General features: G+C 45.2%; 1 protein-coding gene across 1 annotated transcript in view; it reads left to right on the forward strand.

Annotated features, from left to right (window-relative positions):
* ANKRA2 (ankyrin repeat family A member 2) overlaps positions 1-20822 on the forward strand; it is a 30646-nt gene extending 9824 nt beyond the window's left edge. The window contains exons 2-9 of the mRNA XM_069750517.1: positions 2226-2579; positions 4460-4618; positions 4813-4878; positions 5683-5780; positions 5875-6000; positions 6093-6159; positions 8676-8756; positions 18309-20822. Of these exons, the coding sequence (XP_069606618.1) occupies positions 2294-2579; positions 4460-4618; positions 4813-4878; positions 5683-5780; positions 5875-6000; positions 6093-6159; positions 8676-8756; positions 18309-18364 (939 nt within the window). The 5' untranslated portion in view covers positions 2226-2293 and the 3' untranslated portion in view covers positions 18365-20822. The remainder of the gene's footprint in view (positions 1-2225; positions 2580-4459; positions 4619-4812; positions 4879-5682; positions 5781-5874; positions 6001-6092; positions 6160-8675; positions 8757-18308) is intronic.
* The last annotated feature ends 715 nt before the right edge of the window (positions 20823-21537 follow it).

The following is a 21537-nucleotide window of genomic DNA, read 5'->3' on the forward strand; positions in this document are numbered from 1 at the left end:
AGCAGGTGAGGAGGGGGGCCTGTTTAACTGTCATATCACATGCGTGCAGCAGAGCGGGCCCCCCTGCTTCTCCTGTTAGCAGTAATACTACCGCCGGCTGTCATTCACATTCACTGCTTTGTATGCCCGTTGGGGGCCCCCTCCCGCTCTGGGCCCCTGTGCGGTTGCACAGGTTGAACAGGCGGTATGTCCGCCCATGAGTGTTTGTGTCGTGGAGTGAAGCTATGGAGGACAGTGGCTGAATAGAGTCAGAGTGTGCGAGGGTCTAGATGTGCGAGGTTTCTGTGGGGGTGTGCATGTTGCTGGACATGGGTGACAGGTGTGGAGGACAGTGATGAGAAAGTGAGTAGATGGTGGTCAGATAGAGGGAAAGTTCCATCCTACTCGTGCTGCCATAGTTGGTGGAAAGGTGCAGTCAGTGTGAACTGTGTTCTGATTTATAGGACCCCTACATGGGTCTGTTCAGACATTATAAAGCTCTCTTGAAATTTGTACCACCATGATGTATAGACTTCCAGAATTAGGGGTCAGCCAGATGGCTGGAGTTCTTGTACGAGGATGGCACTGCACAGACTGGCCCGACACCTCTCCTGACCCGAGCGTGATGTATTTCTATGCAGCTGTCACACTCGGCTCCGAGAGTTGCCAATCTACACAGTGCGATCCTCGCATGAGAAATCCCGCCGTCTGTCTGTGCCTTAAAATAAAATTCTAACGCGAATCAAGCACATATCCGACGTGTGATCTTCCACCTCCACTGATTTCCTGTACAGAGCACTAACATCCCTGTGATACAACTCAGAGATTTGTTACTGGAAATTCAGCAAAACCTTTAACAAATCGACTGTGATATGAATGAGGTTTTGACTAGGACATGTAAATAAGATGCCAATATCTTCACATTATTGCAATGCCAGGGCCACTCTTATCCATGCGATCGGTCTGGTAGTGCAGCTACATCATGAAAATTGTCATCTAGTCCATGAGGGCCATCTATTTGGCATCATTGATCATGGGTGGTCTCTTACAAGACGTTTTTGTAGAAAAAAAGACAAGCTCTTTTTCCTTTCTTTTTTTACATTTTCTTCATTCAGTTGTTTTGCTTTTTTTTTTTCTGAATAAGCTGCTGCAAATAATCATCGGCTGTGAGTCAGTAAAAATATATGAGCTCAGCAGTCTGTTTTGGGTCCCTGGAGTGTTTTTTTCCCCCCTTATATATTTCTCTACAGGAAGAAAAAACACGAGTGTATAAACTGCATTTCAGACCATGCATGGTGGTCCGATTTCAGACCAATTGGCACAGATGTCTGAATACTCCCTTTGTATTGTTCTATACATGGGAGGGATCATCATTCTGTGATCGGTGGAGGGGTCGGATTTTGGACTGCCACCCATCAACTGAAATTCACTCCGTCAGTGTCAGGATGTAAGTGACAGCTGCCCTGTACTACAGTCCAGTGACGTAGTATACAGCATAGAGCCACGTAGTATATTGCCCAGCCACGTATATCACAGGTTAAAAAATAAACATATACTCACCTTCCGAGGGAGCCCTTGTAGTCCTGTCGCCTGTGTGCGGTGCACTCGGCAGCTTCCGATTCCAGGGTTGGTAGCGCAGAACCTGTGATGACGTCGCGGTGACATGACCGTGACGTCATGGCAGGTCCTTCTCACGCAGGACCTATGATGAGGTCACGGTCACATGACCGTGACGTCATGGCAGGTCCTTGTCGCATACCATCCTTGCCACCGGAACCTGCCGCTTGCATGGAGCGGTTACGGAAGCGTCGGGAGGAGCGGGAAAGGCGGCGGAAGGTGAGTATATAATGATTTTTTATTTTTTAAATTATTTTTAACATTAGATCCTTTTACTATTGACACTGCATAGGCATCATCAATAGTAAAGAGTTGGGGACACACAGGGTTAATAGCGGTGGTAACAGAGTCCATTACCCGGGGCATAACGCGGTCCATTACCGCTGGCATTAACCCTGTGTGAGCGGTGACTGCCGGGAGTATGGAGGGACTAATCGGACTGTGGCCGTCGCTGATTGGTCGTGGCAGCCATAACAGGCAGCTGGCGAGACCAATCAGCGACTTGGATTCCATGACAGACAGAGGCCGCGACCAATGAATATCCGTGACAGACAGAAGGACAGACAGAAAGACGGAAGTGACCCTTAGACAATCATGTAGTAGATGTTTTCTTTTTTTCTTATTTATAGATCCCGGTCGGCCCAATCTGAAGATGCAGAATTGACACCGGAGACTTTAAATGAGTCTCTGACGAACCATGAACTCCTTGAACAATCTGGAGGGCTCGGCTGAGCTGTCGGGTGAAGAGTGTGTAAGCTTCTGTCTGTCCGGCATGCCTGACATCAAAGTGGAACACGTGATGGAGTCCAACCCAGAAGAAGGAAGCGCTCAGAACGTAGCCATGGGAATGAAATTCATTTTACCAAATAGATTTGACATGAATGTCTGTTCTCGCTTCGTCAAGTCCTTGAATGAAGAAGACAGTAAGAATATCCAAGATCAAGTAAACTCTGACCTGGAAGTAGCCTCCGTCCTATTTAAAGGTAAGTGATCACCTGCATCAATATGGTCTCTCTAAAGTCAAAAAAGTACAGCAGAGGATTTATGTGATGTCCAAGCTGAGGAGCAGAAGGACATGGAGACAGGAGATGGTCAGAAATGTGTAACACTGGGCTGATGACTGGGACACCAACTATCATCTCTCCGATATCAGTAGAAAATCCTCCCTGCTGGCATCTCTGAAGGTGCTTACCTCACTAAATCCCTTAAGAGCGGCCAATTTTTCACTTCTGTTCCTTTTTTTTTCCTTCCGTTTTTTATCTTTTCATCTTTCTAGCCGTAGGACAGCCTGTTTTTTTGCAGGAAGAGATGTAGTTTTGAATCATACCATTCATTGTACTATTTAATGTACTGAAAAATGGGAACAAAATTCCGAGTGGGGTGAAATTGTGATGAAACTGCAATTCCACTATTGTTTATAGGGTCTTGTTTTTACGGCGTTCAGTGTACAGTAAAAATGACCTGGCGACATGATTCTCCAGGACAATTATGGCAATACCAAACTTGTATAGTAAAGTCCTAGTGCATTTTAATCTGCAACCATTTCATTCTTTATACCATATACTGCAATACCACAGTGTATAGTATAATCGTGGTCTGCTCAGCTACAAAGAGGTACCAAGATGTCAGTTATTGGGGGGCCTTAGGAGGCCCTGGCTGTCATGGTAACCTATTGATCCCCTGCAATCACGTCGTGGGGGGCCAGTGGGTCTTGATGAGCATGTGCACCAGTGATCATGCTATTTAAATATTGCTGTCAGTGATTGACAGTGGCATTTAAAAGGCTAGCGCTGATCTCTGCTGTCAGTCATATGCTCAGATGGACAGGAACATCCAATAATAAAAATTCTTCAAGCTTTATTCCAAATACATATATTGTAGAATCCACGCAAGGATGGTGTGGTGCAGGAACCGCTCTGACTCGTTTATGGCACATAGAGCTTTATGACTAAGGGTGCAGTAGGCGCCAGAAACGAGGGGTCAGAGCATTTCCTGCACCACATCATCCTTGTATGGATTTTAAAGATATAGATTTGGAATAAAGCTTGAATATTTTTTATTATTGGATGTTCCTGTCCATCTAATTTTTGCATTGGATATTTCTGGTCGGTCAGCAGCATTGGAAAGGCACTCCGGAAAATAAAGACAGGTGTTTCCTAAAATGCGAATACAATGGCGATTTTTCGCTTCTGTTTATATAGAGTATATATGGAGATGGCTACTCTTAGTTTGCACCTGTTCACACCAGTTTTCTGTTTGGAAGTGACAGTCAGTGTTTTTCTATTTGTATACCTAGGCTCCCTGACCGAGCTCTCCACACATCAGCCTATGGCAGTTTTAATTACAGCAGGATCCTATCAACACACATAAATGTTGGCTTTATTAGCCCATGAGAGTAGTCATATTCGATTAGGTTCCCAGCAAAGAAGATCATCTTGCAATGGCTGCTAGGCATACAGGAATTGGCCAATTTATGCGCTAAGTATCTTTGTTTTTTCCTATTTTCTAGAGCAGTAATGCAATTCCAATTTCATGTTTGCATTATAGAATGCAGCTTTTTGTTAATTAAAATTCTGTCTATCATCATAACGAGGCTGCTGAAAACTCTTCCTGAGATGACAGGATGTGCAAGTCGAAACCAGCCCCATTGACCGGTGTGAAATTTCCAAGATTGCAATTTTATTTTATAATACAGATTGTAATCTGAAAAAAATCATATATATTTCAAAAAAAACCTGATTTGCATAATAGGTCTTTTTCTGATGTTGTATAGCATCTGTTAACATCCTAACAATTACTCCAGTCGTCGTCTTGTCTCATCAAACAGGATTTGTTTGATAATGCCTTCTCCTTTACTTTCCAGCTGAATGCAATATCCACACGTCGCCGTCCCCCGGTATACAGGTCAGACATGTGTACACCCCATCAACCACCAAACATTTCTCCCCCATCAAGCAGTCCACCACACTGACGAACAAGCATCGAGGCAACGAGGTGTCCACTACACCCCTGCTGGTGAATTGTGAGTACTCGGCTCTCCATCCTCTCACGTCATATCCTCTGCTGCGCCATCACTTGGCAGATGGGCCTGTTATTTCAGGACATGCATTATTACTACTAGGATGCTATTGTCCATATAAACGTGAAGATAATCCATCCAGGACTATCATTATTACGTTTTCTATGCTGTTAACTCCGTTTTTGTCTCTTGCACAGCTCTGTCTGTTCACCAGTTGGCTGCTCAGGGGGAGATGGTGTATCTGGCAAGTCGTCTTGAACAGGGTAAAGCATAAAACTCCTTGCTGGCCGGGAGTCTTACCGCAAAATCTCTCAAAGTTGTGCAATCTGGTCTTCCATTTACCTCCAGCTGCGAGACAATGGCTAGAGGGAGTTTGAAGGTTTATGCTCATTATCTGCAGGAGCACACCACTCCCTGCCTGCTGGCTTCCGCTGGTGTGGGGGGAAGTGCGCTCCCGACTGTTGGACAATGAGAGCCCATGGTGTAAGCAGAGGCAGCTTTCTCTCTGCAGCATCAGCGGCATGATGGCTGGCCGGATCCAATGATTCTGGCATGCTTCAGAGTAGCGCTTACAAGCTCTATAGAGAAGATATTGTCAGCGCTGTGCTCGTTGCCTAGAAGGCTGGTAACCGGTAAGCAAAATTTAAAATATCCTCCATTGAGACCGGAGAGGATATTTTCCAATAAGTACATTACAAATTTGCTTGTTTTCACAAATGCTTTGCAATTTTAACCATTTATGTTACATGGAGTGGCATTAAAGCATGTGCAGAGGTGGTCCACTGAGGCCTTTGGCAGACGGAATGGGCTTAGTACATTTCTAGCCTGTTCCGTCAGCCCCTATAGATATGGAATGGTGCAGTGCTGCGCATGTGGCATCTCTGCTCCATTCATACTACTCCTTACTGCTGTCCTGGTGGTGGTAGGTGGGCTGAGAATCGGTGGGGGGCTGAGGATCGGTGGGAGGACTGAGGATTGGATGGGTGTCTCATTAGTTGAATGCCCACTGAGCTGGCACTCATCACCTATGAAGTCTGTTGAAAAAAAATTCTTTAACCTCCTACCAGAAAACGTGATTAACCTAACGGATGAAGAAGGATTCACACCGCTGATGTGGGCCGCAGCTCATGGACAAATCGCCGTTGTGGAGTTTCTACTTCAGAATGTAAGAAATTGAAAGAACTTTAAAATAATTTGCTCATTTTGAATACAGAAAGCTCTAAAATATATTTCTACTCTGATCTCTATACTTTATTTAGGGTGCAGATCCTCAAGTCCTCGGGAAAGGTCGCGAAAGTGCTCTGTCCCTGGCATGTAGTAAAGGCTACACAGATATTGTGAAAATGCTGGTGGAATGTGGAGTGGATGTGAACGAGTATGACTGGGTAAGATCATTACATGAAAGTATAAAAAAAATGCATTTAGTAAGATGAGCACAAAGGTTTACTATGTCTACATCATTACACCTTCTTTACAGAATGGAGGAACACCCTTGTTATATGCCGTCCATGGCAATCATGTGAAATGCGTGAAAATTCTTCTAGGTGAGTATCTGAGCGATGTTGGGGTGTAGTGATACTTGGCAGTATGGTTTACACCTGTCATAGGGGTACTCTTGAGGGTAGAGAGGCCTGAGTCTCCGACTTTACTAAACCCTGATCTGTCCCCTCCCCCTCCCAATGTGGCTTGGACAGAAATGTAAGGTAAAGAAGACACAAGACAAAATAGGGTTAACAGAAAACCTCTAGTATAAAAAGCAATAACCAACAATAAGAAGGAGGATAGAGACAGGGTGGAAGAAACTAAATGGGAACAGGGACCAGGAGATAAACACACATGTACTACAGCAAACCACAGAACACCTCTACAACAACTCTATTCCAACCGCTTAGCTTTAGCACACAGCACTGGAAGACTTATTTTTCACCATTCGTGACAAGAAGTTCTGACCAGTATTAATAGGAAGAGGTAATGACTAGTGATGAGCGAGTATACTCGTTGCTCGGGTTTTCCCGTGCACGCTCGGGTGACCTCCGAGTATTTGTTAGTGTTCGGAGATTTAGTTTTCATCACGGCAGCTGAATGATTTACAGCCATTAGCCAGCCTGATTACATGTGGGGATTCCCTAGCAACCAGGCAACCCCCACATGTACTCAGGCTGGATATCAACTGTAAATTATTCAGCTGCCGTGATGAAAACTAAATCTCCGAACACTAACAAATACTCGGAGATCACCCGAACATGCTCGGGAAAACCTGAGCAACAAGTCTACTCGCTCATCACTAGTACTGACCAGATCAGAAGCAGCTGAAATGGGGCTACATGTTTCTGAGCAGCATAGAAAGAGTCGTTAATCTCTCCAGCACCAGAGGAAACTAAATACATTTAATATGGGACACAAATCACACCATCTCTAAAGAAGTCCCACTATTCTTTACCCGACGTGACCGTCTAACTCCACGTCTTCCAGGGAACATGACACTCCAGCGTATGTAGTGTTCCCTGTCTTCTCTGTAGTAATGGATTCCATGTCGGAAAGTGCTATCTTTACACCAGACAGAAAACGTACAATTCCTCTGTGTCATAAGACCTTGGCTAAGCTGTGCTTATCAGCTATTCTTAACTCCCAACGTAGCTGTGAATTCAGTTCTGGTGGAAAACAAGCCATGTCGCCCACCCTATATGCAATCTGCAATTTGATGCCCTTAGGTTATCACATATTCTAATGCTTTCAATGCCAAGGACTTATGTAAAATGTCATCGATTTTAACATTTTCTAAAAGAAAGAAAATTAGGATAAATGTAGTTCTTTATTTTATATTAACCCAGATCATTGTCTAGAACATTGGCTTTTAAATGATACCAGACTCCGTATTCTTGATAGAAAGCTGAAAGTGACCTCCGTAAGAAAGCTCACAGCCTGCTACTGTGACCCACCCCCGTACAGCCTCCAGTGACCCCAGGAGAGGGTGTTACAGGAGCGTTTCCTCATGGAATCACACCTTCTTACTAATCAGAGAGGGAATGTTCTCTGCAATTGTCACATTTAGTGGGGGCACATTTTTTTTTTTTTTTTTTGGGGGGGGGGGGGTTCTACATAAGAGTGAGAAGATCACCCCCTGTACTAAATCAGACCATTAGTCAGGTCTGTGCTACGTGTTCACCAGCATCTGGTTCATCGAGATCTTTGATTTTTCCAGTTCTGGTGAATATTTAGTGATGTAGGACAACACGGTGGCGCAGTGGTTAGCACTGCAGCCTTGAAGCGTTGGGGTCCTGGGTTCAAATTCCACCAAGGACAACATCTGCAAGAAGTCTGTATGTTCTTCCCGTGTTTCCTCCAGGTTCTCTTGTTTCCTCCCACACTCCAAAGACATACTGATGGGGAATGTAGATATGAGCCCCAATGGAGACAGTGATGATAATGTGTGTGAAGCGCTGTGGAATTAATGGCGCTATGTAAGCAAGTAAAATAAATACAATTAAAATGTGCATGTAGAAAGGCATAGGTAGCTTGTGTGAGCACGGTAAATCTACTTTTTTTATTAGGAGGCGTCCTATCTAGGCTTCTGCTTGGACAAACTCATACAGCAGTACTCTCTTATTATGACGTCTGTAGACCAAGGAATCCGACAAGGTGAAAATCCAAAATCTAGGAAACAATAGTCTATTTTTCTAAATGTCTGAGTCTGCTTCTGTCAGCCTTAGCCACACACATTACATTTTAATCAGTTTTTACAATATATTGCACTTCGATACAAAAATGCCGTTGATAATTGGAAAGTTGTTGGTGGCTTTTTCACAACCTGCTGGGGGTCTACTCTCAGAAAGTGTGTCGGTATGGGGATATCCTATGGTTTCTGTATCATTTAGAATTTCACATTTAGTTGTGTTCCTAAATACTAGGTAAATGGTTAAACAAAAAGCAGATTACCAGTATACAGGTAGTCCCATCAGTCAGAGCTGTTCACAGGTGGGTAGTTATGTGGGAAAGTATTTTGGGGAAATTTTTCGAGCCTGGTATTGACTTTAGCTGACTGATATGTTGTTATTGGCAGAGAATGGGGCAGATCCAACCATTGAGACTGACTCTGGCTACAACTCCATGGACCTGTCTGTCGCTCTGGGCCACAGGAGTGGTAAGTTATGTACCTGCAGCAAACAACCCTCTGGGTCCAGGTCCAAAGCTATTCATCTTGTGCACACAGAAGTGATTGTATTTCCTCCCACATAAGCAGCGAGTGCGGCATCATGCTTCTTCCTGTCAGTATGTGGTCAATATTGCGAAAATGCTGTAACGTCACTAAGTCAACAGAAAACCATGCTGTAAATATCTGAGGACATGTCCTTACTGTATAATGGATGATTTATGGATAGATCTCACACACAACATCTAGACACAAGGTGGCTGCGTAGATTACCGAATGGCCCAATGGCAATAACACACTTCATACAGGTATTTGTGAAATAGCCCGTCTATATATCCCATTAAGTCTTGGGAATCTTTCATTATTAGTCGAAGCCTCCATCTTTCCCGTCACAATCAGTTGATTGCAACATTCATAAGGACATCCAAAGTCTTTCCCAGGCTGTGGTGGCCCTACTTTCTAAGGTCAACAACTTTGAGAATCGTCAAAGACATAGTAACATTAGGCTGGTTGGGGTACTGGAGAAAGTAGAGGGGAGTGACCCTAACATTTTTTTTTTGACAAATAGCAGCTTGACACTTTTGTGTCACTTTTGAGCACCCAGAGTCCCCACGAGGCCGGGACCAGTGGGTAGACCTCCTAGGCCTATTCTGATTAAAATCCACCATTTTAAGGATCGAGACATTATTCTGAGGAAGACACAGGAGAAACAAAATATTAGTCTTGGTGGGCAAAAGATTTTTCTTTCCATATTTTTCGATGGAAGTTCAGCGCAAGAGAGCCATGTTCCAAGATATCAAAAGAAGAATGCGTGCAATGGGTCTGCAATATTCCATGATCTATCCTGTGAAGTTGAGGGTGGTCTCTCTGGGATCATCTAGATTTTTTGAGAATTCGAAGGATGCCCTCAGATGGACAGATAATCATGATCTTTCAGAAAATTTTGCTGGGATTGGTCTCCCAGTGCTGGGTGACAATGATTGGGAACTTCTAGAAAGGCCAATTTCATTGGAGGAAGTGCAGCAGGAAGTGAGGAAGATGCCCAACGACAAGGCACCCTGGTCGAATGCCTTCCAATAGAAACAAGCTGTTTGAGAAGGTATTGGGACAATAATACTTGGAAATGATTAATAATGCGTCCTTGTCTGGGGGAACTTCCAAGTTCCCTGCGTGAGGCAATAATTGTGACTATTCCTAAAGAGAGAAGGAAAAAAATTACCGGATTTATATAGACCTATATCATTATTGACAACTAACGTCACAAAAATCCTGGCAACGCGGTTAAGTATGGTCATCTCCTCTGTTATTTATCCTGACCAGGCTGGGTTCATGACCTCAAAATCAATGGCCATTAATTTATGTAGAATATTCCTAAAATTTGCAAGCGGCTCAGCTTGACCCAAGAAATTATCTCCCAAGATGCTACTAAGGCCTTTGACGGATGGGAGTTATATGTGGAGGTTTTAAAGGAGGTGGAGTTTGGTCCCCAACTTTATCAAATGGATTATGCTATTATACTAGTCCCCGATGGCTAAAGTAAGGGCTAATGGGGAGATGTCTGATGGATTTGAGATTTTTAGGGGTCCAAGACAGGGCTGCCCCTTATCGCCTTTACTCTTGCAATTGAACAGTTAGCATCGATCATTAGAAGACATCCTGGGATAGGATTTAAGCATGGGAACAAAGAGTAAAGGATTGCCTTATACGCCAATGACTTATTATTTGTTAATAATTCAAACATCTCCTTTCCAGATATAATGGATGCCATTGAAAGATTGGGACCTTTTCAGGCCTGACTATAAATTTGTCAAAGTCCGCTTTGTTTCCTATAGACACTTCTCTTTGGGAGGGTCTGTCAAATATTCCTGTGATACAGAAATTTAAATACCTAAAAGCTACGGGATTATCCCTTTAAATCTCAGCCCTTTGGTAACCAAGATGAGGAATAAAGTACCATAAGCACTTTCGGGAAATGGCCTTCTTTGGGTAGAGTGAACCTTTATTAAAATGTACCTTATGCCATGTGTCCTGTGTGTGCAGGAAAATGCATAATATATTCAGAGATTTAGTGTGGAACAGAGGGGTCCCCAGAATAAAGTTGGAAAAACTGCAGCTACCTATAAATCAGGGGGAATTAGCTTTTCCTCATATGAGGTGGTATTACTTAGCTTCCCAATTTTAGCATTTTAGAGGATGGCCGTTGAAGGGCATTCAGGAGGCAGGGTCAATAGTACATTTGAGGTGAGCGGGGTATAATTTACTAAACTTGTTAGCCTTACATTTGTGAGATCCTAACTCGAGATGCTACCCCACCCTCTCCCTAGTTCATAAAATTTAGTGGACATTTAAAAAATGGATTGGATTTAAGGACTGCTTGAAGTATACGCCCCTTTAGAATAATCCTAATTTGAGGGATTTGCTGCATCTGGATGGATTTGGAGAATGGAGAAATCAGGAGCTGAAGTAAGTTTATCAGTTGTTCTTAAATGGCCATTTTTGTTCAGGTGATCACCTCAAGCAGGGAACCTGTCACCACAACAATAGTATATTAACCTGATATGGGTTTAATCTGCACGTTACTAGCGTTATTATGCTGGCCGGCGCCTGCATGTTGCATGTAGCCTAATGCTGTGGGGAGAAAATTAATTTTATTCTCTTCGGCAGTGTTCCCGTTTCAGTCATGGGAGCGGCGCTGGTTCAGTCACCGCGCTGAGTATACAGAGCAGCGGCTATAACTACACCCGCAGCCCTGACTGACAGCCAACCAAAATGCAGAACCAATGTCAGTCAGGGCCGGGAGCGTGGTTACAGCCGCCGCTCTGTATTCACAGAGCAGTGACTGATCCAGCACCTGTACCTCCCCCATGACTGAAACTGTACCCCCGGCCCTGACTGACACTGGCTCTGCATTGTGGTCGTCAGTCCGTCAGGGCCGGGTGTGCAGTTTCTGTCACAAGGTGGCGCCACCATGCGCTTAGTCACAAAGTATACATTGCTGTTGCTGTAACCTCACCCCCAGCCCTGGCTGACACTGGCTCTTTTTGGGGCTGGCTGTTCGTCCTGGCCCGGGGGGGGGAGGTTACAGGTTAATGGCGTTACTTCTGGTGATTGGTTCACTTTAGCTTGCATAATTCTGATTTTCTCCTTCGCCACATTGGGGGACACAGGACCATGGGTGTATGCTGCTGACACTAAGTAAATACAAAAAAGGTTCCCTCCTCCTCCTCTGCAGTATACACCACCCTCGGGCTCTAGAAAAAAACAGTTCATGCGTAGGAGGCACATGTGGTCTGCTATTCAGACCATACTTTTTTTACTTTATACTTTTTAATTTTTCTTTTACATTTTTCTACGAGGAAGGGGCGACGGACCCTTTCAAGGGGCCGATCTCCCCCAATCAACAACAGGCGAGCACGTGGAGTGTCGCCTACCCGTATCCTCTCCTGCAACGCCAGTCAGGCCTGAGCTATATTAGGGGCGACGGTTCCCTTCAGGGAATAGATTGGAACATGGAGTGTCTCCATGTACTCCCTTCTGAGCCAGGCCACAGCCGGACACAGCCCTGTTCCATCCTAGGGGAGCAAACCCTTAGGATACACAGAAGCTCCTATGGTGTCCATGCTTCTCCCACTGCACCACCACTGATGCAACAGTGGCGCTGTATGGAGCTGGACGGTTCCACTCCACCTCCCCCATAGAAGGGTGACGGTGAATAAGAGGGTCCCTGCACACGTCCATTTCTCACCTGGAACCAGGCAACGCCTTCCATCCAGGCTCCGCGGAAAGTTGAGGACCCTGGGGGGGGGGGACTGCGTCGCGGGCTCAGTCGTGTTTCCGCTACAAGCGCGTGACATCGGAAGTATCGCCCACCTTCCTGGCGCTTCTCATTCTCCAAGACAAACGCTTTTCTACTCTCGGCAGCCATCTTACATGGAGCACACAGGAGGACAGGACTGCACTTTAACTAAAGCGACTAGGGGGGCACAGGACCTGGGTAAGTGCTCTGCACACCTTCTCCAGGCCACTCCTTGTCATTTACACAAAGGGCTCTGCTCTTCCCTGCAGTATATTTATACATACATTGGAGATTAAGGACAGCATGTCCCTACCTAAGACTTCCAAAAAGGCCACCAAAGCACAGTGTTTTTCACCTCATATACCTCCTGTCAGGCTGCGTTACCAAGCGCACACACTACTCCGCTCTGCAAAACATGTGATACCAAATGCGCTAAGGAGCCCCCCGCTGCTATTGATCCTATGACTAGTCCCCCTGAGTGGGTTGCATCCTTATCACAGTCCATGACTTCCTTAACTAAGGCCATTGAGTCCCTTCAGGATCCTGTCAGGAGCGGGGACACTAATCTGCCTGTCTCAGAGGATTCCCATACATCTTGGGAACCGTCGACCAGCAGGGGCCGTCCTCGCTTAAAGCAAACACAGGCATCTAGGAAACGGATACATAGCACATCAACCAGACGCTCTTGCACCTCGGCATCCATGATCTCCATTTCTTGCTCTCCCTCTCCAGGGATTGATAGTGAACAAGCCTCTGAGTATGAGTCTGAAGGCCCCTTGACTTAGAATCTCCGGGTTACCAGACAACAATAGATGGTCTCATTGAGGCTGTCAACCAAACCCTGCGGGTTAGCAAAGAACCTGCTTCTGCACACGCGGATAATGGGATGTCCTGTAAAAGGGCTAAATGTCCTCATAGGGTGTTTGCCAATCACCCTGAGTTCCAGGACATAGTTCGACGCCACAGAGAATGCCCAGACAAACGCTTCGCAGGACAGAAGTCCCTTGAGGCCAGATATCCTTTCCCATCTGACCTCCAGAAACAGTGGGCAGAATCCCCTCCAGTGGACCCTCCTGTGTCCCGATTGGCTTCAAACACTCCTCTGTCCTTGACTGATGAATCCTCTATCAGGGACCCCACGGATCGCCTAACCGACAGCATCGCCTGTTCGGTTTTTGAGGGATCAGGTTCTGCACTTGCTACCTCCTTTGCAGCTACATGGGTAGCTAAAGCCATGGTATCCTGGGCAGATTCTCTGTACAAGGCTATACAAAAGAGTAATCTTCCTCTGGAGATATCAGAGCTGGCAAACCAGATTTCCTTGGCTGGCGACTATGTGGTAAACGCATCCATAGACGCGGCTAATTGCACTGCGCTTGTGGCTTTAAATGCAGTAGCTATCAGAAGAGCGTTGTGGCTCAGGGAGTGGCGAGCGGACTCTGCATCCAAGAAGTCTTTAACTTCTTTGCTTTACCAGAGCGGCCGCTTATTTGGAGAAAGGCTAGACCAGCTTATCTCAGATGCTACAGGTGGGAAGAGCAAGTTCCTTCCCCAACAGAAAGTTAAGCGTCCTATTCACCGACCGCTGCAGACACGATTCGGGTCCTTTCACAGCAATTTTGGCTGGTCCTCTATGGACAATTCGTCTCGCTCGGGACGTCCCGCTCAAAGGGAAAAGAGTCCACAGGCATCGGTCAAGAACAACCATTTGTGGAAGTCCTGCTTCGGGCAGGCCAGATGTAGGGTATCCAGGTCCCAGAGATTCTCGGTTAAATGACTCGCGACGTGTTCCGGACGACACCAGAAGAGTAGGCGGCCGCCTACTCTATTCCCGTCATGTCTGGCTCGCCGTCGTCCCCCAAAGAGGGAACCAGAGCTCAGTCCTTTTACCAAGCCATCGTGTCACTCCGCCAGGATGGCGTCATTACCCCGATTCCGGTAAACGAGGGGTTCTATTCGAATCTGTTTGTGGTCCCTAAAAAGGATGGTACAGTCAGGCCCATCCTGGATCTAAAGCTCCTGAACAAATTTGTCAGAGTCCTACATTTCAGGATGGAGTCTCTCCGTTCCGTCATCTCCATGGAGCAGGGGGAGTTCCTGGCCTCCATCGATATTCGGAATGCATATCTTCACATGCCGATCTTTCCCCCTCACCATGGGCTCCTGCGCTTCGCCGTTCGCGGAGAACATTTTGAATTCACAGCCTTGCCATTCGGCCTTGCTACCGCCCCCAGGGTGTTTATAAAGGTCATAGAGGCTGTCATGTCCATTCTACACTCTCGGGGTCTGGTTGTCTTGCCCTACCTAGACGACCTTATGATCAAGGGACAGTCCTTCCAGGCCTGCAAGGAGTGCGTCCGCATTTCTTTGGATACTCTTTCTCGGCTAGGTTGGTTAATAGACCTGAACAAATCTTCTCCAGTTCATCTCAGCAGATTTCATTCCTGGGCATGATCCTGGACACTTCCCGAGGGTTGGTGCTTCTCCCTCAGGACAAGGTCCTTGCCCTTCAGCAGGGGGTCCAAGCTCTTTGTCAATCATCTCCTCGTTCCGTTCGTTTCGGCATAAGGGTCCTTGGAAAAATGGTGGCTGCAATGGAAGCGGTCACATTTGCTCAGCTGCATCTATGTCCCCTACAACATGCGATTTTGGACACATGGGACATGAGCCCCTTCTCTCTCGATCGCCCGTGCCGGCTTTCCCTGCTGGTCAAACAGGCCCTCAGGTGGTGGACGTGTTTTCGGTCCTCCCTCCTTCAAGGGAAATCCTACCTCTCGGTACATTGGCATGTGGTAACTACCGATGCCAGCTTTCTGGGTTGGGGTGCAGTTTTCTGTCATCACACGGCTCTGGGGCGTTGGTCTCTTCAGGAGTCAAGTCTTCTGATCAATGTCCTGGAGATTCATGCGATCTGGCTGTCCCTGCGGCGGTTCCATAATCTCCTGGCAGGCTATCCCATCCTAATTCAATCAGACAATGCCACAGCCGTGACTTACATCAATCATCAAGGAGGCACCCGCAGTAAAGCAGCAATGCGCGAGGTGAAACACATCCTTCAATGGGCTGTTCATATCCCGGATGTGGAAAACTGGGCTGCGGACTTCCTCAGCCGTCAAGGCCTAGCCTCGGGAAAGTGGTCACTCAATCTGGAAATTTTCCAGCAGATCTTCCTTCGCTGGGGGACACTGGATGTTGATCTGATGGCGTCACGGTTCAATGCCAAGGTGCCCAAGTTTGTAGCTTGGTCCCGGAACCTGGGAGCCATCGGGGTGGACGTGCTTGTCCTTCCATGGAGCCGTTTTCGCCTTCCTTACCTGTTTCCTTCATTGCCTTTGATCCCGAAGGTCATCAGGAAGATCAAAGCGGAAGGGATTCCGGTAAACCTAGTTGCTCCAGACTGGCCACCCCGGGCATGGTACGCAGATTTAGTACAACTGGTCGCAGATAATCCCTGGCGACTACAAGATTGACCGGACATGCTTTCCCAGAGCCTGATTTACCACGAGATCTCAGGGGCCCTGTGTTTGACAGCTTGGCCGTTGAATCCTGGGTTCTAACCCAAGCTAGTTTCTCCCAAGAGGTGGTGTCTACCATGATTAATGCTCGGAAGCCAGTGTCTGCACGCATCTATCATCGCACCTGGAGAACCTTTTTTGAATGGTGTAGAGGCCAAGGTCGGCCTCCTCTGTTTTTTTCCATTCCCACCATTCTAGAAGTTCTTCAGTCCAGCCTAGATTCAGGCCTGGCACTGGGCTCCCTCAAGGGACAGGTTTCGGCCTTGTCAGTCTTGTTTCAGCATAAGATCAGTTCCAAACCGCAGGTGAGAACTTTCTTTCAGGGAGTCTCCCATGTGGTACCTCCCTACAGAGCGCCCTTAGAAACCTGGGACCTTAACTTGGTTCTAGGTGTCCTGCAGGAATCTTCCTTCCAACCATTACAGGACGTCTCTCTCTCTCACCTATCATGGAAGGTCGCCTTCCTAATTGCAGTAACCTCAATCAGAAGAGTTTCAGAATTGTCTGCTTTGTCCTGCCAAGCTCCCTTTCTGACCTTTCAGCAAGATAAGGTACTTCTCAGGCCGTACCCTCTTTCTACCAAAGGTTGTGTCTTCTTTTCATCTTAACGAGGACATTGTTCTATCCTCGTTCTGCCCGGCTCCGGTGCACCGTGTGGAGAAAGCTCTTCACACTTTGGACCTCGTGAGAGCTCTCAGAAGGTATGTTTCAAGAACGGCCTCTCTTCGGCAGACAGGCGCGCTGTTCGTGCTCCCGGAGGGCCACCGGAAGAGATTGGCCGCATCTAAGTCAACGATCGCCAGATGGATTCGTTCGGCCGTTCAGGAAGCTTACCGTGTCAGAGGCAAACCTATTCCAATGGGAATCAAGGCACACTCCACTCGGTCGGTAGGCGCTTCGTGGGCCATTCGGCATCAAGCGTCAACTGAACAGGTTTGCAAAGCAGCGACCTGGTCTAGCCTGCACACTTTCTCAAAGCATTACAATGTCCACACTCAAGCTTCAGCAGATGCGAGTCTGGAAAGACGAATTCTGCAGGCAGCGGTGGCGCATGTTTAGACAGCGGGTACTTGGGGTTTACTTTGTTGTGTTATTTCCCCACCCAGGGACTGCTTTTGGACAGCCCCCGGTCCTGTGTCCCCCAATGTGGCGAAGGAGATTCAGGGATTTTTATGTACTCACCGTAATATCCTTTTCTACAACCCACTCATTGGGGGACACAGCACCCACCCGGTTGGCCTGTTGGCTATTATTGTTCTCAGGTTTGACATGTTGTACCTATTGTTAGTATCCATAATCTCCTGCTGCTTTGTTACTGAACTGTTTTTTCTAGAGCCAGTGGGTGGTGTATACTGCAGAGGAGGAGCTAACCTTTTTTGTATTGACTTAGTGTCAGCCTCCTAGTGGCAGCAGCATACACCCATGGTCCTGTGTCTCCCAATGAGTGGCTCAGAGAAAAGGATTTTACGGTGAGTACACAAAAATCCCTGTTTTTTTTAAAGTACTTGCAATAAGGGCTCCGGAAACCATCTCTGATCTTTCTATTTCCTCTAAAAGGTTGTTAGATCTTGTGGTACATGCTAAAATTACTAAAGGGATTATTTCTTTATTATATAACTCCTTACTGTTAAAAATTCTGGGAGATCCAATGGCATTGGTCAGGGCCAAGTGGGAGAGGGACGTTGGCAGCATTTCCACTGAAGAGTGGGAGGACGTGCTAGAATCTACAGGATTGGTCTCAAATAAAAGCGGCTCAGAGAAGTGTTTCTTATACAGAGGCTACAGGATTCCAGAATTATTATATAGAATGAGTCTTGGGGCTGACGACTGTTGTCCACTTTGTAGAGAGGAGGGTGCGGACTTATTGCACATGTTTTGGACATGCCCTTGATTAGTTGTTATGTAGGTGTATAAATAATATCCAAATCCAACTTGGATATAATATCCAAATCCTGTGTGTTGGGCCTGCTGGGGGACGAGGACGAGGACGGATCCTCCCAAGTGCAGTTGGCCATTGCTAAAATATTCTATCAAACCAGGAAGTTTGCAGAGTGACTGCCAACTAGTAGCCTAAGGCCAGACAACCTCTTTAGGGGGTTAGGCACTCTTCCACAGATTTTTCCTAGTAAAATATCCTGCCTTTTTATTTCTTTTCTGTAAGATGCAGATATTTGATGTGTCTGTGTTACATCCTATGACCGCAAACTTACAGGTTCCTCCTTACTTTTTCAGTTCAACAAGTCATCGAGAATCACCTTCTGCACCTTCTTCAAAGTATCAAGGAATAATGGACACTTTTATATGACCGAGTGAAGATATGGATCGTTTATATCATGCAGTGAAGTGTTCTTATTCTTTTTTCACCATTGGATGAATGAAGTTTTAACACTTTTTACTGTATATTTCCTGCTGATGTTGGACACAGAGCGGCTTCTGGCAGAATCTCATCATCCACTGCATGAGGAAACATTTCAGTCTCATGTAAATCTTTGCTCCAGTGATCATCCTAATCATTCAGCGCTCAGTTCTTATTTTTTTCTTTTGTAAAAGCTCAGACTAAATCGGTTCAACAACTAATGCAATGGATGGCTAGGAATGATCCTATAGATTGATCAGTTCTGTTCTCAGCTTCCCTTAGGATTTTCTCTGCTACACTGAAGGGGGAAAAACTCCTAATTGCCTGATATTTAAGGCCGCGTTCACACATCTGTATGTCATGGTCTGTGTACAGACTGATGTCCCGTCTGGCCATGGGTCTCCTGACCTCATAAATGTCTATACAGCTGATACTTTCATGTCAGGAGTCCTGTGGCCAGTCCATGGATTACGGTCCACACGCAGACCATGACATCCGGCCTAGGAATGAGACCCTAGATGAAGGTTGGCATTTGTGAAAGCTAGTTACCTCTTCCCTCACTGTAGCATAACAGCAAGTTTACTTCTAGACACTTCAAGCCTGGGCCTCATGATCATTACCAATGCCAGTGACGCATCATGAACAGTTTTATGTCATTGTCTCATTGTAATCGTCTGATGGTGCTATATACGTCTCAGTAGACTCAAAACCTGGGGATTATAGACTGGTCATTTGTGTCATAAATGGAGTTTGCTTATTTAAAGGGGTCTTATCTCAACCTCTTGAAGGGCTTCCTGATTATTGCATCTCCAGCACTTGAGACCCTTGTAATACATAGACAGCCCAAGACTGCCGTGATGAGGACTTCTGCTCGTTAGCTGTTCTCCTCTCACGGCCAACCTCTGTGACATCTTCATGCCTTTTATTAATTAATTTGCCTGTCGGAAGGAAAAAAAAGAAAAGTTTTTACACCTAAAATGGTAAAAATATATTTGTTACCCACCTTATCTGTTTAGAGGACTGTGACATGACTTTATTATGGCATATTTTTCCTATGTGAATAAGGCCGATCAATCACAGCCAACTATAGTGTGTCTCTAAAGATGCATCACACTTGTTGTCTTGCAGCTGACATGATGTGTCAGTAATAGAGATGTGCATGGACAGCTGCTGGGGAACGGTGAGGGAATTCAAAAGGTTAAGTATAAGAAGATGTTTATCACCTTAAATGGGTTCTCCATGAATGTAATAAAATGGCCACCATCACGTAATTCAAAAATCGGCCCGTCCTACTCATGGGCTGCAGTCTGAAAATATACTGCTTCCGAAAAATGTGTCTCAACTGACAGAGGAGCTGTGTTGTAAGTACATACCTTAGTGAGAACTTCTACTCCAACCTGAGTCCTAAGGAGAACATATATTTTGTTTTCCTGTCACATACTTCTCCTACAGCTCACCGGTATGTGTGCTTTTGATATATGTCCTCTCTCATTGATACTCAGGTGTTTTTTTTCAGACTGCAGCCCATCCCGATACATGACTAAGACAGGTTGCAGTTTGAATTATGTGATGGGGCATTTTTATTAGTCTTGGAGAACCTCTTTACATTTGTGGGTGCATTTAATTTTCATCCCCAGAAAAAATATTTTAATTTGAACATTTGTTTATTTTTCTGTCGTTATTCCCATACATTTGACATACTATATTGCGCTTATACGTCACCATGAATAATGAGACGGTTTAAGGGCACAGAAATGTAGAGGGTGCACTCACAATCTCATTTTACAAATCAGAGTGCAGAACCACTAACAGGCAGCAACTATTCATGTATTCCTATTCATTGCTACAAATTAGCAGTGACAGTCGTTTTTTGTGATTAGAGAACCCCTTTAATTCTTGCACTTATCCTGACCATATAGTATATTTTCAATGTGTTAAATATGCTATACATTACCATTATTACATCGCCACCCTGTCCTGTTTCTTCCTCTATGAACGACACTTTTATCGCTTACTGTATGGAAATGAAGTGATGCATTATTTATTTTAATTTTGCACATTGTTAAATTATGTATTTATGTATTTTAGAAAAATGCACTTTTAATAGTCTTCGTATTTTGTATGTAGTGACTAGAGACACGAGCATTCATTACCAGATAGACGACAAACTGATACCATATCGCTGAACCTGAGATCGTATAATGCTGTGTAATGTGATATGTCTTGTGCTCTCTCCTGGTTGTCTTGTGTCTCTCCGTGTATGACCACGTGGCTTCAGATGTTTAAATGACTGCTTTATAGTAGTGTGTGTATATATACTGCAGATGACAGACATATTGCCGTGTGTATCTTACAGATGAATATGCAAATATAAAGACCTTTTTCTTGTATGTGTTTGTGTCATTGATATGCAGTTATGGGTATTATTATTATTATTTATTGTTATAGCGCCATTTATTCCATGGCGCTTTACATGTGAGGAGGGGTATACATAATAAAAACAAGTACAATAATCTTGAACAATACAAGTCACAACTGGTACAGGAGGAGAGAGGACCCTGCCCACGAAGGCTCACAATCTACAAGGGATGGGTGAGGATACAGTAGGTGAGGGTAGAGCTGGTCGTGCAGTGGTTTGGTCGATCGGTGATTACTGAGTCTGTATTGGAGAGAAATCTTCTTTGTCTCCAATCACTAAACTATTAGATACAACAAATGCAGTACAAACCAAAAGTTTGGACACACCTTCTCATTTAAAGATATTTCTGTATTTTCATGACTATGAAAATTGTACATTCACACTGAAGGCATCAAAATTATGAATTAACACATGTGGAATTATATACTTAACAAAAAAGTGTGAAACAACTGATATTATGTCTTATATTCTGGGTTCTTCAAAGTAGCCACCTTTTGCTTTGATGACACAACTCACATACTGGGCTTGAGAAAACAAATATCTTGTAAGCCCTAGTGGATATAATCACTCCTAATTCCGGATTTCTAACATGTATCCGTTTTCAACCACCATAGGATTCACCCCTATTCAAAATGAGCCCATATAATCAATTGTCATAAGCTTAGGGGTTAGCAGTGTAAATTAAT

The sequence above is a fragment of the Ranitomeya imitator genome, chromosome 1, assembly GCF_032444005.1.
Source record: "Ranitomeya imitator isolate aRanImi1 chromosome 1, aRanImi1.pri, whole genome shotgun sequence".
Classification (NCBI taxonomy): Eukaryota; Metazoa; Chordata; class Amphibia; order Anura; family Dendrobatidae; genus Ranitomeya; species Ranitomeya imitator.